This window comes from Sporothrix brasiliensis, assembly GCF_000820605.1.
Source record: "Sporothrix brasiliensis 5110 chromosome Unknown Cont20, whole genome shotgun sequence".
NCBI classification, from domain to species: Eukaryota; Fungi; Ascomycota; class Sordariomycetes; order Ophiostomatales; family Ophiostomataceae; genus Sporothrix; species Sporothrix brasiliensis.
The window spans coordinates 2,148,400-2,164,143 of record NW_024467139.1 but is presented as its reverse complement, the minus strand read 5'-3'; the positions used below and the strand labels follow the sequence as shown (position 1 = coordinate 2,164,143).

Here is a 15,744-nt window from a genome sequence, read left to right as displayed (position 1 = left end):
CGTTGTCGGCCCTTTTACATATCGTCTTGAAAAGAGCAGTGTGTGGCGTCTCTTCTCAAGGCTGTCTTCGTCGTGTCTTCGGCAACGGATGGTTGGTGTTGGTGTTCGAGCTGTGCTGCCAAGCGGGTGTTCGTCGTTTTGTGTTGCCGACGATGAGCTAGGGGTGAAAGAAAAAAGAATGAGAGAGGACAGAATAGTGACATTGAGGAGTGGGAGGAGCGTGGGCCAAGAGAAACAAGCCGGTTCTGATGAAGAATTCTATGTCCTTCGTCTGATCCAGGAAGGTTTTGCTGGGCTAAGGCGGAGCGGAGCTTGACTTGAGACGATCGTGGCCAACAAAGAGATAGGAAAGCTGGGACGGCGAACGCACACTGGAAAATGGCCTCATCCGGAAGGAATAGAGATACCGCACCCAGGCCCAAAATTCAAAAATCTCAAACGGTGGCAACATCGTCGATGAACGACACCCCATTACCGAAGACAGAACACTTCACCGGCGCCTGCTGCTCTTGTGCGACTGGCTGCTGTAGTAACCCGAGTCCGAGTATGTGTAGGCATCGGAGCTATATGCCCCTTGTGGCGGCTCCGAGTGATCGACGCAAGTGTAGCCCACCGGAATTGTCCGCTCCTGGACTTTATGACCGGACTGACTGTACGCAGCACAACGATCAACGGCGTGCTTGTAGTAGACACATCCGCACACCGAGAAGCGCTCCACGAGACGATAACACATTTTGGCGATGCTGAAGCACTGATGGCACTTTGTTTGTATCTTAGGTTGGCGAGAAAGAAATGGCGAAGTCGTGATAAAGGAACAGGACGGCAGACTGGATGGAGCTCGCGTGTTGGCTTGGCTTGCTATTGCTCTTTGATTGTTGGTTGTTGCTCTGGTGTTTCTCGTTTATAATGAGATACTGAAAACAGGAGGAGGGGGTATCAGATAAATGGGCAGAGGAAAGAATATAAATACAAAGCTGCGTTGAAGAAATAATAAATAGTAGAAAGAAAAAAAAAAGAAGAAAAAAGAAGTGATGTAACAAAACAGGCAGGCTGGTGAGATCACTGCTTGTATGTGAGAACTTCGTGTGGAAATGCCGGAGGGGTACAGTGATAGGCCGGAGTTGAAAGACGAGACAAAAAAAGAATAAGAAGAATAAAATATAGAAACAAAAATCCCAAATAGGCGAACAAGGGTGGCTCAGTTCTGAGGCACTGGCCGGAGGGAAACTGAGGGAAGAGGGAACGGGGAGCGATGGAAACACAAGAAGACAAGACGACAGGAGGACAGTGGGACACGCGGACGAAAAGGCCACGCCAAGGCAGGACGTCGACTCAAGAAGGCAAACAATAGGATAAAATAAATAAGAGAGGGATCAAATTGGCGAAACAGAAGGACAAACGAAGGCAACAATCCTATGACTGTTTGTGAAAACGCAAAAGGACAAATGAAATATGGTGAAGAGCAAGGAGCATGGAGAGACTCATAGCCGGAACAACATGGGAAGGGGTGAGGGATGGTCTCGTAGCCTTATACTCCTTGGTAGCCTGGTGAGAAAGGCTCGTCATGAGGATGGGGATCATGTCGACAGTTGAGAGATTGGACGACCTGTTCAGGCAATCCACCCGGTGACTAAGGCGTACTTGGTGTGGGAGTTGCTGCAGCTCTAGTGGACTAAGAGCATGCAGGTGTAAGAACAGAAGTGGGCGCAGGGACAGGCACCGGAAGACAAGACGACATAAAACGAGAACGAAAAACGATACGCATAGAGGAAAGGAGACGTCCAAAAACTGGCCATAGGAGACCTTCCTGGGCTTCATTGTTTGCTTGGGCTGTCAAGGGCGCAGTCGGGGTAGAGATGGTGAGGAGGGGCGTGGGAGGGAAGGTGTGTGCCAGTATTACTATGTTTGTCCAAATATATGGAGAATGGGAATATTGAAGGTGTGGATGAGGCGGGTGGGAGTGTGCATAAGTGCGTGGGTTTAGCGGCAGATGTGAGTCGTGGGAGTCAGAACAGAGACAAGACGAGGAGAGGGAATAGGTTAACGAGGCTCAAAGTAGAGAGCAGCCTGCCGTAAATGAAAGCGCGAAACGAGAAATAAGACAAAAAATATCACAATTAAGGGCAAATCCGTGGGAAAGTAAGAGAAGGAAAGTAAGAGAAGGGTAACTAAACATGTTCTTTCTGGAAAAGACGAAGATGATTTCTGAAAAAACGAAAACGTGGGAGCAAAACTGAGCCAAAACGGGAAACGGAGTTGCGATGAAGGCAGGTTGTGCGGCCAGGCCTGGGGACCGTAGGATCGCGGTTCACCACCCACTGGATGGACACTGACTTGGTGTGAACACAGTTCTGCCCTATGGCCTGCATTTGCATTTGCATTTGCATTTGCATCCGCGTGCGTGTGCGTGTGCGTGTGCGTCTACCCGGTGCATCTGTGTCAGAATCTGCTGGCCACTGATTCTGCGGCCTTGACCCTTTGGCAAGATCCCGTCAGAATGCAAACATGCAGCAGGGCGATACACAGGGACTGTGTCTTGCACCCTCAGTCCTGCATCCTCAGTCCTGTATCCTGTATCCTGCATTCTGCGTCGTTTGTCCTATGTCGTAGGGCCGTGTGTGTGGGAGGGCGTGGCTTGTGATGCTGTAGGGCATTGCGTTCTCATTCTCACTTCCTCCCAAATGCGACAGCCGCGGCCAGAAAGGAAGGACAGTAAAGAACATCATGGCACGGCATGCCTGTAAGCCACGAGAGCGCCTATTAGCAGAACTGGAACTAGGCGGAAGTGCAAAGCCCACTTGGCTATGCCGGTCGCAAGGCACAAGGTGGAGAGCTGTCGGCCGCGCCGTTGACGGTTGTGGTATCGCTCGTAAACAAAGTCCGCAGCAGCTATTTCGAGGACACGGATCGACTGTCTGCCGGGGCTGCTCCACTGCCTAAAATGGGGTCCTGGGCCTCTAGAGAGAATGGCACTGAGAGTGAATGCGACGCAGCGTGCTTACGGGGCGTTTGCTCTTCGGGATGTTTGCCATTTCAGCTCTGTGGCTCTGTGGCTCTGTCATTGCTCTTGGTGCATCGGCATATGCAATAGGAAGCGAATCTGACCAAAGCCATCGAGCGACCGCCTGTTCTGGTGATATTCGTTGTTGCCTGGTTTGCCTGGTTTGCCTGGTTTGCCCAGCCATGCCTTTGTGGGAACCAGTAACCTGTGAGAATCCCTGCCTGATCCGTGACCCTGGCGCGAGTATGCAAGTCAGACTGGGACTGCCAGTCCCTGGGAGACAGCAGAGCACAGAACAAGGGCAAGCGTGGGTGCCGGACCTCCGCCTGGGATCGAAAATAACAGGTCGTTCCCCTTCCGATGCACTGTAAATTCAATGCGAACTGTTTTTATTTCGTCCTTTTCCACACTGGGACATATTTGTGCTGCCATTAGAGTCTTGTTACTGTTTTTGGTTTTAGTGCGTCTTGGGCTGTGGCTTGGGAGCTGGTATGATGATGATTCTTACCTTTTGTTACGAAACTGGTCCGCATATGCACAGTTTCCCCGTTATTGTTCACATCGCAAACTGTGCCGTTTACTCAATCGTCTTCATATGAGTGCTCTCCCTGAACAGGATCGTAGATTGGTTGGACGTTTTGTCGACATCACACTCCATACCGGCTTGTGACATAACCGCAAAACGAAACCTTGGTGGAGGCCTGGCCCGCTCTGGGCCTTACTGTGTGTGGCTTGCATATTGGCTGTAGGAGCAGCCTTGGGTTGCTCCAGCTCTGCGGCGGACAGCACCACGCACTTCGCATTTGATTTCTTTTTTCTCCAGGTGTTGTCTCATGCGAGCATCTGGTCGCATCCCAACATTCGCCATGCAGCAACTTAACACAGAATTGGTATGGGCAGGCCAAAAGAACCAGCTGAGGCTGAGAAACAGTCAGAAATGTTGAGGTGATCGTATCGCAAGCAACCCCGAGACGGCCTCCGTCTGTAAGCGCCGGCCTGATTCCCGAAAACTATGGGCTGCAAGCTGGCCTCCCCGATGCTTCCGTCATCTAACGTTCGTGTGCCCCGTGGGTTGCATCTTTGGTTTGCAAACCTCTTGCTCACTCTCGCATCGTGATGTGCCTCACGTAAACTGGCCCCCGCCGACCCCCCCTAGGAGTGGCAAATTGTCAAGTGGACATTGGGGATGAGGCCAGACAGACACAAAGCTCTGCGGGCCGTTATGTCCGAGTTACTTGCGGGTGACGCCAGCGTTAAACGTTGGCCGCGTCCATCTGTTCCTTGCGCCCCCGGCAATGTGTGCACCGAGAGGAGTTGCTCGTAAGGAAGGAGAACATGACGGAGGTAGATGCCAAATTTGGTCTGAGGTTGGAAAAGGTCCGTAAGGGCTGTGGCTGGGGGTGGGCCATGCCTGTCACTGTCATGGCGCGGTCGATCGGGGAGGAAGGGGGAGCAGGCCTGGCCAGGTACTGGGCTTTCGGGAGCCGTGATCTCCGTGCGACCTCGTTGTCAGCCCTAACAAGCAATCCTCGTACACTGGCCTGTGCGCCGCTGTATCGACAAGCCGGCGCATCCTCGATCATTGCAGGCCAAAAGCGTGTGCTTCTGGCGTGTATTGAGTGGGACGGCACGAAGTAAGAGGGCCTCAGTTCCACGGGCCTGGCGGAAGGCCCATGCCAAGCCCTAGTGTAAGAGCCAGCCTGGTCGTGGTAGTCTGGAGTCTGGCTGACTTGAGGCTGAGGGCTGCCGTTTTTAGCTTGGTGGCGAAAAGGGGAGCGCGGATTGAGGTGGATGGTGGTCAGGCACAAGGGGAGAGGCCAAGAGACTGTCGCGGAAGAAATGGACAAATGGGCAGATGAAACTGGCAATCGGAGAGGCTGGTGTTTATGCCCCTTTCCCCCTTCTCCTTTCCCCGAGGTCCTTCCCCAACTTGTTCCTTCCTCGTAGAATTGTTTGTTTGTTTGCCTGTGAACGGGGAAGGTGCCAGCATTGTTTAGAGCAAGACGGTCTTTGCGAACACCTTCCAGTGTTTGGGGAAGGAACGCCCCGTCCACAGCGCGCAAACTCCGGGCTGGCCAAAGCTTTCGGGACCATTTTGGCAGGAACAAGACCGTGGGAGAGGACTACAAGCAGACAAACCGCATTCAAATTAGGGAAGGAGAGACCGACTTCAGAAACATCCAGAATGAAGCGGCTCGTCGTCCACAGAGGATGGAAGGACCAAGAGGCACCCCGCACACCGTTGAGCAACGAGCGGGCTTTCAACGGTCGCCGCTTCCTCCCATTGCCTTACACCACTGTTCTGGCCATGCCGAGCCCCTGCTGACCACCAATGCTCCTTCCCCCGTTCTGCCGGATTTGTTTCGTTCGTGTCGTCATTTGTTTCTATTCTTAACCGCTTTGCATGGCGTTGTGTCTGGGTAGTGACTTCTGATTCGGGCAGTATCCTAATTCCTTTCATCGTCCCTTCCCAGCTCTATGTCGCCCTAGCTTCGCGCCTTCTGTGCCGGAATCCAGCACTGGTATCTTGCTGGAGTGGTTTTGTTGCTTGCTTATGGTCACAGCGAGTTTTGCCCTCTTTCAATCCTCACATCGACTCCAGCTCCCCCAAGCTTTCAACCCAATGAGGCGACTGATGCATGTCTCAGATAGCCCAACAAATGGCCGTGGGCCAAGATCGCCATGTCTTACTCGTCCCGCCCACGGCAGACGGAAACTCCTAAAGATGGTGGGCAGAGCGCGGCCACCCTATTGCTCGTTTCTTTTCTCTTGGCCATTGTAACAAGGGGGGATGAACAGGACAGAATTCAGACGATCCACTCGCTGCGACGACACCATGGAGATGTCAATATCGGCACACCACTACCCCCCTCCAAAACAAACTCACAGAGCTTGGCCACTATGAGTCTGTTGTGCTCGTGACTTGCTGCGGCGTCCAAGTCGTTCCTGGCACGGTAAGAGCACAATGTCTGCTCCAGGCACCAAAGGCGAAGCGGCTAGGAATTTGGTGTCGCATGATCCTGCAAGAGGTGCAAATGACACACTTCAGTGGTGGCCTTCTGGAAAGCTCAAGGCGTCAGCCCCCAAGACGAGGAGTCTTATTAAGACAAAGTGAAGGAGAAGGCAGAAAAGGTACTTGCAAAGTATGATAAAATAGGCCGTCACCGAATAACAAGAAAAAAAATACAGGCACAGGCGCTCTGCCTCGACACGCCCTCAGCCTTTCTGTGTCCCAACCGAGATCCTGCCGATGCAAGAAATACATGTCAGACGGAGACGACGATGGTTGACAGATGGGGATGTGGATGACTACAACGCAACAGCCAGGCTCGGCGTCTTACAAGGGACCTGGCTGCAACCGACGAAAGTGCGAGACACCTGCGATCCACCCAGGGCACGCACAATCGCGGTAATCAACAGTCCATGTTCCCTTAATGACGACAGTCCAGCCATGCTCAGCCTCACAGCTCCCGTGAAAGGCTGTCGACCAATGATGGTCGGGGAGGCATTACCACACAAAAACTGAGGAGATACACAACAGCGGTGCCGAGGCACTCGATTTCCGATTACTCATTCTATTTTTATGTACAATTTGTCGTGTTTGACGATAGTTTGCATCTGAGTCCAAGCATCGCCATGCTTGCTCGCTCTACAAGGCGTCCTCTACGGGTAGAGTGCAACCCTTACAGGAAGGAACAGGAAGTCGTCTCTAGCCCCACGCCTCGTCCCCAGGCTGGCGATCAATCAGCTGCTCTCCGTTTTGACATCAAACATCCCACACCTGTCAACAAGTTTATCATGAAACAGACACTACTGCTGCTTCGCGGACATATCGTCCCAAACGGTTCAAGGGGCCCAAAGAGCTCGAAATACGATCGCAAATGTCGGTTTGTCATTGGTTGGTGTACAAACTGCTGCCTGGGTGCTGCATCTGTGCCTGCAGCAATGCCTGCATTCGTCCCTTGGCCAAATGACCAAGGCTCCGGAGTAGCCGTGCCATTTCCCCCATTTGCTGTCTATTTTCTTGCAAAATCGACAGTGCTCCTATTTTCAGGTGCCTTTACCATGATGAGCGATGAAGACAAGGCGCAAGCACCAGACGACGCTCCTCCGACTTGCTTAGCACGATGTTTGATACGAACGAGGCACTTTCACGAAAACTGACCAACCACATCACCAACTGCAGTGTGTTCGCATCATCGCTATGTAGGTCCTTGAAGTGTGTGTGCAAATCGCAGATGTACCTGGCAGCATTGCACCCCACCGATGCAGTTCTGTTTTGTATTTGTCCTGCATGTCTCGGACGGCACCATGGATCGTGTCCCGTTGTATCTTCTCTTACCTTCGACTTTTTGCTATGTTCTGTGACGAGTCTGCAATAAGGGTGGGTTGTGGAATGTTGTTTCGGAAGACAGCCAATCACACTTGCCTTCAGCCCTAAACGAAAACCTGGAGAGGTGTGTGCCTGTGATCCATTTTGTTGGGAAAGTACGTGAGGACACAGAAACTCACCAGGTCAATGGCAGGAAAGGCCTCATGAATTGGATGCCATCCAAAATCCGACCAACCACGACCCCGGCCACCACCTATTTCTCCAACTCAGGGCTGCGCCTCGACGTCGGCGAGGCCTGTGGGTCCGAACCCATTTTGGTACATCGCTGTCAGTCGCAATGTACGACAAGGTCGTCGCCTACACAATGGTTGTACCTCTGCTTTTTCCCAACCACCTGTTCAATACCTCCCCTCTCCCCAAGGCTACTTGCGGAAGCCTAACCCTTCCCAGCCAAGTGGGAAGGAAGCACCATCGCTTAGGGTCTAAGCTACGGCCTCACCGGCAGATGGCCCATGAAGCGACCGTGGAGAAGGTCTATCCCTAAACCTCGTTTTGAGAGCAACGTGTTCGTTACGAGGAACGAGAACGATCAACATGATGGTTGTTCCCGACGACTGCGACAAAACGGGCAAGGCCAAATTCGGGCAACCTCCGCAACTTCCGTTAGCACCAACATACCAACGTGCTTTTGCGGCTTCATAGTCGAAATTCGGATGAAAACACTCCACCCCGCTTCGACGATACGACTTTCCTGTTACTGACGGTAAAAGGTCTCCTCTCTCATCTCGTCTCCTCTGGTTGTGGCCCAGTCTGGTATGTTTCCAGTTAACATCCAAGCTCGAAAACAAGTTCACTTCTCAACTGCGTATAAGAATCAGAAAACAGATAAACGGTGGACCAGATTTTACCACCCCCGTGTGGCTCGAGTTATTCAATACAGACGTCCGAGGGGTCGGTATCTCGACAACCACCAGCCACTACCAAATCATTGCCTATCAAGGTGGCATACACGTTCCCAGCCCAGGAGTCAGTGGAGAGCGGTCTGACGAAAAGAGTATCACGTATACGAGGGTACGCTTTGGATACCTTTTCTGGTTCAGACGCAGAGTTCAGTCTTCAATCGTCTTGGGAAAGCAAGTACGCAAGTACTCTCAGATATGGTGAGGCTCTGTCGTCCGTGCGGTGCAAGTCAAAAAGGCACATTGGTAAATCTATGAAAAAGAGTTGAAGAGAATGGTGAGTAGTACCCAAAGGTTGACCTTGGGATGCCTGAAAAAGATCACGACTATGAGTGTATGGCTCTTCAATGAAGATTTGCATGTGAAAGCCGACCCTTGACAGGAGCATAACCAACAGAAGTGGAAGCAATTACGAGCACGGCAGATACACAGACCCAACGCTCGATGAGAAACCATAGGGGAAGACGAAGGAAAAGCAGTCGGCAACCCACAGAGATCCAAAGTTAGACCAGAAAGCCTTGCCTGCAACTACCTGCACTTGTATGCAGGGCAGACGCCAAAGAATGGGACCTACAAGAATGCCTTGCGAACGATGAACGCCGAAGGATGGCCTTTTTTTAGTGGAACGCACCCGCCGTATCACCACTCCATAGTGCCTCAGAGCCCACGAGCTCACTCGCGGGCAGGACCGCTGGGACCACAAGGCCCCCGAGGCCCCCAACATCCACTTCAGTAACACAGGGAGAAATGCAGGTGCTGCCAAAAGGGGAAAGGCCCGTTTTGCATCTGCAGGTGAGAATGGAGACAGCAAGAAAAGAAGACCCAAACCGTAAACTGCAAGGTCAAGACGCAGAACGAGGTGAGCATATTTCGTATGGAGAAGGAAGAGGGCGGTCCAAGACGAGTGGCAAACGTCTCTTGTGCCTGGCTCGTCTATGTCGGTACATCCATCGTGTAATTTTAAAATCCAGCGAGTCGTGAGCCGCCATTGCGTCTTGTTGTCGACCTCTTGCTGCATCGCTCCTCCTCGTCCCCTCTCTCTTGCAGATACGTGTGTGTATGCCTGTATTACAGCGGGGTCCTGGCCCTGTAACCTAGGTGCGTGCCTGGTTAAAATCCACCAGCCCAGAGAACCATGCTTCGTAGGTGTGGCTGACAGTCTCTGCCCCTTACATGCACCCTTCGATTCTCTTACCTGCATACGACTGAATAGACACTGACAACAATACCATGTATATCTGGGGCGCGGCTGACAGGCGGCCTCCGGTTCTCTGACCTCGCGTTCCTGCGTAATTCTCGTTCCGCATCCCATGAAGCATCGTCAGCCAAAAGACACGGGATATTGCCGACCAGGTATTGCATTACTCATTCAAGAACGGGAAGTCGAAACGAAACGAGAGTAGGACGGCGCCAGTGTCACAGATTTGGCTTTCACATGTCAATCGACGGATGGATGGTACGAGCGTCGTTTATTGGACGTCGTGTAATGGGTTTATTTACGTTTGTGGGAAAATGTGTGTTTTGCTATGAACGAAACCTTTTGGGAAAGTCGTAACGAAACATGTAACATATAGAGCAGAATGAAGAGGAACAGTAAGTACCACAATTTGGAATGATAAAGAAACAAAACTTAAAACATAAAAATAAAAAAAATTAGAAAGTTCTTTTGAAGATATTTCTAGTAGACTTTATCAAAAATTTGTGTCTGTTCCACACCGCTGCGAGCCACTAATTATCATAAAATAGAATTGTAAAGTAGTGATTGGCATGACGTCTGATAATATCTACCCGATTGGGGCTCTGATTAGGCGGGCTTTAGGCTTTATGGCTTCCGCTCCGAATTAGTGTTAGAAAGGCCATTGTGTATGTTTATGAAATCATCATCCACTCCATTCCAAGAAAACCACGTCCGGACCCCATGTAATGAGTAGACCCTGTTTTGTCGTTTCTTCCTGTTTTTGTCTTACCCCTAAAACATCAAGCGCAATGGACTGTATGTACGCTGCCCCAGGTATAGGACTCACACCCAGAAACGGAAAGAGAAATTGAATGCGCCGTTCTCCCATGTAAGAATCTCACTTGCCCACTCCAACGTAACACCGGCTCCAATCTATGTGTCTATGTTTCATGCCCGCCGGGTCATGGCGGCCGCAGCCCCGGCGGCAGCCAGGTCCGGCTTTGACACGCTACTCCCGAGGGAGCCGCCGCTAACAACACGGCCAGCCGCCCGTGGGAGATTGCTGGTCAAGCCCCCCACAGTGCCACCGCTTGTGCTGCTGCCGCCCATCCCTGCCGTTCCGCTCGTCCGCTTGCTCATGCTCGCCGACGTCGTCGACGCCGATACGGCAGAGGCCCGTCTTGCTGACGCAATGGTCGGGGCATTGATGGACTTGTGGGCGCCGACACCCAGAGACTCCCGACCGGCACGGAGCGTCGGAGCAGCACCAATCTTGACGGTATTGCTGCCCCCCGATGTGCTGTGAGGGGGTTCGGGCAAGGGCCGTGGCCCGCCCGTGCCAGAAACGGATATGGTGTGGTGGCGGCGCACTGGCGAACCGTCGCGCGTGCTCAAGCTATGGCGGGGAACGGGCGGGCGGACGACGGCTTTTTGGCCCGTAATGAATTCGTGGCGGATGGCCTCTTCGGGCTTGAGGCGTCGGTCCGGATCCCACCGCAGGCAGCGGCTCAAAAAGTCGAGGAACGCCTCATCGTCGCACTTGATGACCTGTTGGAGAGTTTTGGACGACGGACGGCGCCGACGGCCCTTGGACGAGACGGTTAGGCGCGGCTTGCCCATGCTGTCGAAAAAGAGCTTCTTGCGCGTGCTCTTTTCGATCAGGTGCTTCTCGGGGGGGCCAAACACCTCCATGATGCACGCCAGTTGTTCCTGCTCGTTCTCACCGGGGAATATGGGCACTCCTGTGAACAGCTCAGCCAAGATGCAGCCCAAACTCCACATGTCAATGGGCATGCCGTACGTCATGCCCAAGATAACCTCGGGCGAGCGGTAGAAGCGGGACTGAATGTAGGTGTAGACCCTTTCGTTCTCAAAACAGCTGGAGCCAAAATCAATGACCTTGAGCTCCGTGTGCAGCGGGTGCCGTAGCAAGACGTTCTCAGGCTTCAAGTCGCAATGGATGACCTTGTGCTGCTTGAGGAGCATGAGTGAGCTGAGCATCTGCTTGGTGAAGCGCCGGACGAGTTTGAGCGAAGAGCCGCGGAACGAGTTGGCTTTGATGAACTCATAGAGGTTCATGTCCAGAAGCTCTGTCGAAATGCAAAGGTGGCCGCGGAAATAAAAGCTGTGCGTGAAATTGACCATGCTATGTTTGTTTTTCGGATCCTGTTACAGTTAGAATCTAGGCAAATTACTACAACAGTAGAAAAAAAAAGTTGCACATACCCATTCGCGAAGCTTTTGCAGGATGTTGACTTCGACAAGAGCCTGCTGGTGGAAACGCTTCTTGTTCCGGATGATCTTGACAGCAACAAGGACGCCTGTTTTGTGATCGATGCAGCGCACGACCTGACCAAAACTGCCCTTGCCAAGAAGATCGATAATCTCGTAGCGGTAAGCGAGGTGGTCGCCGGCAACGATAGCATAGTCACCACGTTCGTCGTCGTAGCCAAAGTTGGGAATCTTGTCCGAGTCTGGGTTGCCGGCCACCTTGGCTGCGTTTTGTGTACCGCAAAAGTAAATATCGTGGTAGTCGACAATCTCGCCACGCTCATAGATGTTGAGCATGGCAATGCGGGCAGCTTCCTGGTGGCTGACGCGCTCTTTGGGTGTGGCACGCTTGCGCAGGGCGTCGAGTGTGCGGGCCGCCAGCTCGGTGTCTTTGCGCCGGGCACCCAGTTTCCGCATTTCCTCTTCGGCGACAAGGTCGTCGCTGTCCAGGTCGGCAGTCCACATGTCATGGTGGTGACGAATGGACGTTGTAGACTGCTTCGTCTTGAGGATCTTCTGCATGACCGAAGACGTGTGCGAAGAGTGTGCGGTGTGCATATGGGAGACAGCCGTTCCAACCTCGGAACTAGCCGCCACCGTTGAAGACGCAGACGCGTCCTTGGCGTGAGGGCGGTCACCGTTGGCCCACGAGGGCTCAGGCTTCTTGTCATGGGCTAGAATGGCGTTAAGGCTCGAAGCAGAGCTCTTGCGGCGTCTCGAATCCAAGTACGTCCCCGGCGTCTTGGCAGCAGCGGGCGCCACGAGTGTCGGACTCTGGCTCTTCTTGGACGAAGGCATCTGGTTCATCGTTGCCGACTTGGGGACGCGGGGCGGTGGCATGCCATCGTGCTTGTCATTGATCGAGATCTGCCGACGGTGGCCGGTGTTCTGACGTTGGTCGTCTTGCTGCTGCTGTAACGCGGGCATTTGCTTGTAGTCGGAAGCAGGCATATCTGCTGGCTTGTCCGAGATGGAGCCACCCTGGATACTAAGGCTCGACTTGGAGTTGCTCCGCTTCCATGATAGGCTCAGCTTGCGACGCAGAGACGAGCCTATGGACGACGGCGTAGGGGGCTCGTCAGGGCTCGAGATCGGTGGCGGCGATCTTGGAGCCTGGCCCCCAGTGGATGTGGAAGTAGGCATGGGCTCTAGATACGATGCGTCTCCCGTGATGATGGTGCTGACGGATTCGAGCGGCGCAAACGCCCGGGATGGAGTAGGCGCAGGCGCGCGAGGTCCCGAAGGTTTCCGAATTGTCGATGCGGACGCTGATGCAGGGATTGGAGGCGGGATCGGGGTCATGAAAGAGGAAGGCGTTGTGTAGGCACTGTCACTATCGTCGCCGGGTGTCTTGGACGTGTTGAATGAGGCCGGGCCCATCGAATTGCCCTTTGGAGCCGACGACGAGAGGAAGGGCGAGATCGAGGGTTTATGGAGAGACGATGTCTTGGTCGCCTGCTCTGCCGCCGCATAAAAGTCAGAAGCGCTCGTGTCGTCATCGTCGCCGCCGCTGCCACCGCTGCCGCCGCTGCCGCTTTCTGTCAGCGTATTGTGGTGATGGTGGTGGTGGTGATGGTGATGGACAGATGAGCTGCTGCGCATGGCCAAAGTGAGCTCGGCGCGCTCCTCATTGCGCTGCCGCGAGAAGAACGAGCCCTTGGAGGCAGTCATGGGCGTGGTCGGTGTTTTTGCAATGATGCGCGAGGGTGGAGGGCTGAGGTTCCGGTCCGGTGTGGCCGCAATCTGCTCTTGTAGCGCTGCAATCTTGGCGGCGGTGGGCACGCTGAGCGGCTGCAGATTCATGGGAGGCAAGCGAAGTGGTTGCAAGTTCTTCTTCTTTCCAGTCATTGACGTTATGCCCGTCACAGTGTGGTTCGCCTTGTCATAGTCCTTTGTAGCTCTTGTGCTTGCCTTCCGCTGGATCTTGACGGGTGGGTCGAGACCCAGCGGCTGGGTGCCCGAGATGCTTGCCGTGGATGCGCTGTGTATGCTGCTACCATCGTAGGCCAAGTTCGACTTGCGCTTCTCGAAAAAGGACAGCTCGGCCGGAGACTCCTTGGGTGAGTCGTAGACTTTGGGAATGGCAGGTACCGGGGGCACATCTTCACTGTCATCAATGTTGGGAGTGGAGTTGTGCAAGATTGGTGGCTTAGGAGCAGGCAGGCGAGATCCTGTGTTGTTGATGCTCGACGCACCTGCACCTCCCTGGGGTAAGCGGGGTTGGATCGAGCCGGTCGAGCTGCGCACGGTGTTGAAGCTCATGGACGAGCCGATAGAAAAGCCGGAGCTGTAAGATTTGCGGTTGGGATCCGGTGTTGTTCTCGAGGAAGACGGAGTGGATGTCTTTCGCGGAAGCATCGAGGGCGAGCGCGACGAAGCGCGGAGATCTGACGAAGACGAGGAGGGAAGAGGAACGTTTGATGTCTGGGGAACATCCCGGTTGTTGTTGTTGCCGTTCGCGTTTCCTGTCCCGGTGCTGCTGCTGATACTGTTGCCGGCTGACATGGCGGAGTTTGTTGATGGGGGCATTATCGACATGCGCTTCATACGACGCGCGTCAGTCGGACTGACAGTTCGTGCACCGAGGCCGGTAGCGTGCGATGCGTGTAGAACCGGCGCCATGGACATGCGTTTCGAGGCGGTCGAGTGACCAAACGTCGCAGACTTGGTACTGAGGGTGTTACTGTTGGTCGATGCGCTGCCGTTGAAGTTACCGGTGCTGCTGCTGTGGCTGACGGTCCTTGGTGGCCGTTGGAAGCCCGAGCCCGACGCCTTGGTAGGATCGAGAGCGACAGATATGGATGCGCGGGACGACTGCTGGAAGGAGCGCGTTTTCGAGGCGCGTGAGCCATTGAGGTTCCTTGTAGCATCGCTACCGCCGCTGCTCCCCAGCCGGTTGCCGCCATCGATGGAAGACCGGGCAGAGCCGGAGATGGGTCGATCCGAGTTTGACGCCAAACTAGGGCGCCGCCGTGAAGCCGAGCGCCCCAGACCTGAGCTGAATTCAGAGTCCAACACGCCCGGGCCCATTGACTTTCTCGGCGGCTTGCCGATGTTGCTGTTGGACACTGGCGGGTAGTGGCTCTGCCGACGTTGGCGCGACGACGCAGGGATGACTCCAGCATCGGGCGCCGTGGCAGACGAGGTTGGGCCAGACAAATTCATAGTCTGTCGTGTTGTGATGCTAGGACGGCGCAGAATGGAGCCCGATTTTGAGATTCGCGACGAGCTCGCTATTGTCGACGCGGACGCAGACTGTGGGCCAACGACGCGCGTGTTTGTTGCCGTCATATTGCCTGTTGCGTTGTTTGTAGTCGATCCGGTGCCTGATGCAGTGGCTGCGGCAGCCACCGCAGCCGCATTGGCCGCAGAGCGCGGGCCGCTGGCCGACTGTTGCTCTACCATCTTGTCAACGGCGCTCTGGGCGTCCAGGATGCTGCCGTGACCAGAGGGCGAGGGGAACTGGGCGAGCTTGAAGTCAGTGGAGGCAGATTCGAGGCTGCTCTGGAGGTCGTCGAAGCTGACCGAAGGCAAAAAGTCGTAGCTCGCGCTTAAGCCAGCCAAGTCGCCTTCGGTGTCGAGATAGGGGTCGTCCGGGTCGTCTGAGTCGTCGTCGGTGTGGATGATCTGGGGCGGGAGTGGCGGTGGGAGATGCTGTGGAGGTTGTGGATGCTTGCTACTGCTTGCGGCGGTAGCGCTGGTGCCATTGCTCCGGCCAAAGGAGAAGAGCGAGTGGTTGTTGGAGGCAGAGGCGCTCAGCATCGGACTAGGCTGGTCGGCGGGTACGCCCCGAGTTGGCGACTGGGAGAGAGAATGGGATGCAGCTGGTGGTCGGGAGCCCGCCTGCGGCTGTTGGCTCCTCAGCATAGGAGGGAGCGGCAGGTCAAGAGGCCGATGCCCACGTCGCTGAATCACTTGTGTATATGGGATATGGTGCTGCAATGGATAGGCGACAAATGCTGGCAATGGGCACGCTGCTGGGCAAGAAGCAGGAAAAAAAATA

At 54.3% G+C, this 15,744-nt stretch overlaps 2 protein-coding genes across 2 annotated transcripts; both read right to left on the bottom strand.

Annotated features, from left to right (window-relative positions):
• Window positions 1-490: 490 nt before the first annotated feature.
• SPBR_08034 (uncharacterized protein) lies at window positions 491-733 on the bottom strand (the record flags this gene model as incomplete). Its single annotated transcript, XM_040766284.1, has 1 exon — window positions 491-733. The coding sequence occupies one exon, from the start codon at window positions 731-733 to the stop codon at window positions 491-493; it is 243 nt and encodes an 80-aa protein (XP_040616575.1).
• A 9,685-nt stretch (window positions 734-10,418) lies between these two features.
• Window positions 10,419-15,503, bottom strand: SPBR_06338 (dual-specificity tyrosine-(Y)-phosphorylation regulated kinase; the record flags this gene model as incomplete). The annotated part of the gene is made up of 2 exons (XM_040764595.1): window positions 10,419-11,636; window positions 11,697-15,503. The coding sequence occupies 2 exons, from the start codon at window positions 15,501-15,503 to the stop codon at window positions 10,419-10,421; spliced, it is 5,025 nt and encodes a 1,674-aa protein (XP_040616574.1).
• Window positions 15,504-15,744: the final 241 nt, after the last annotated feature.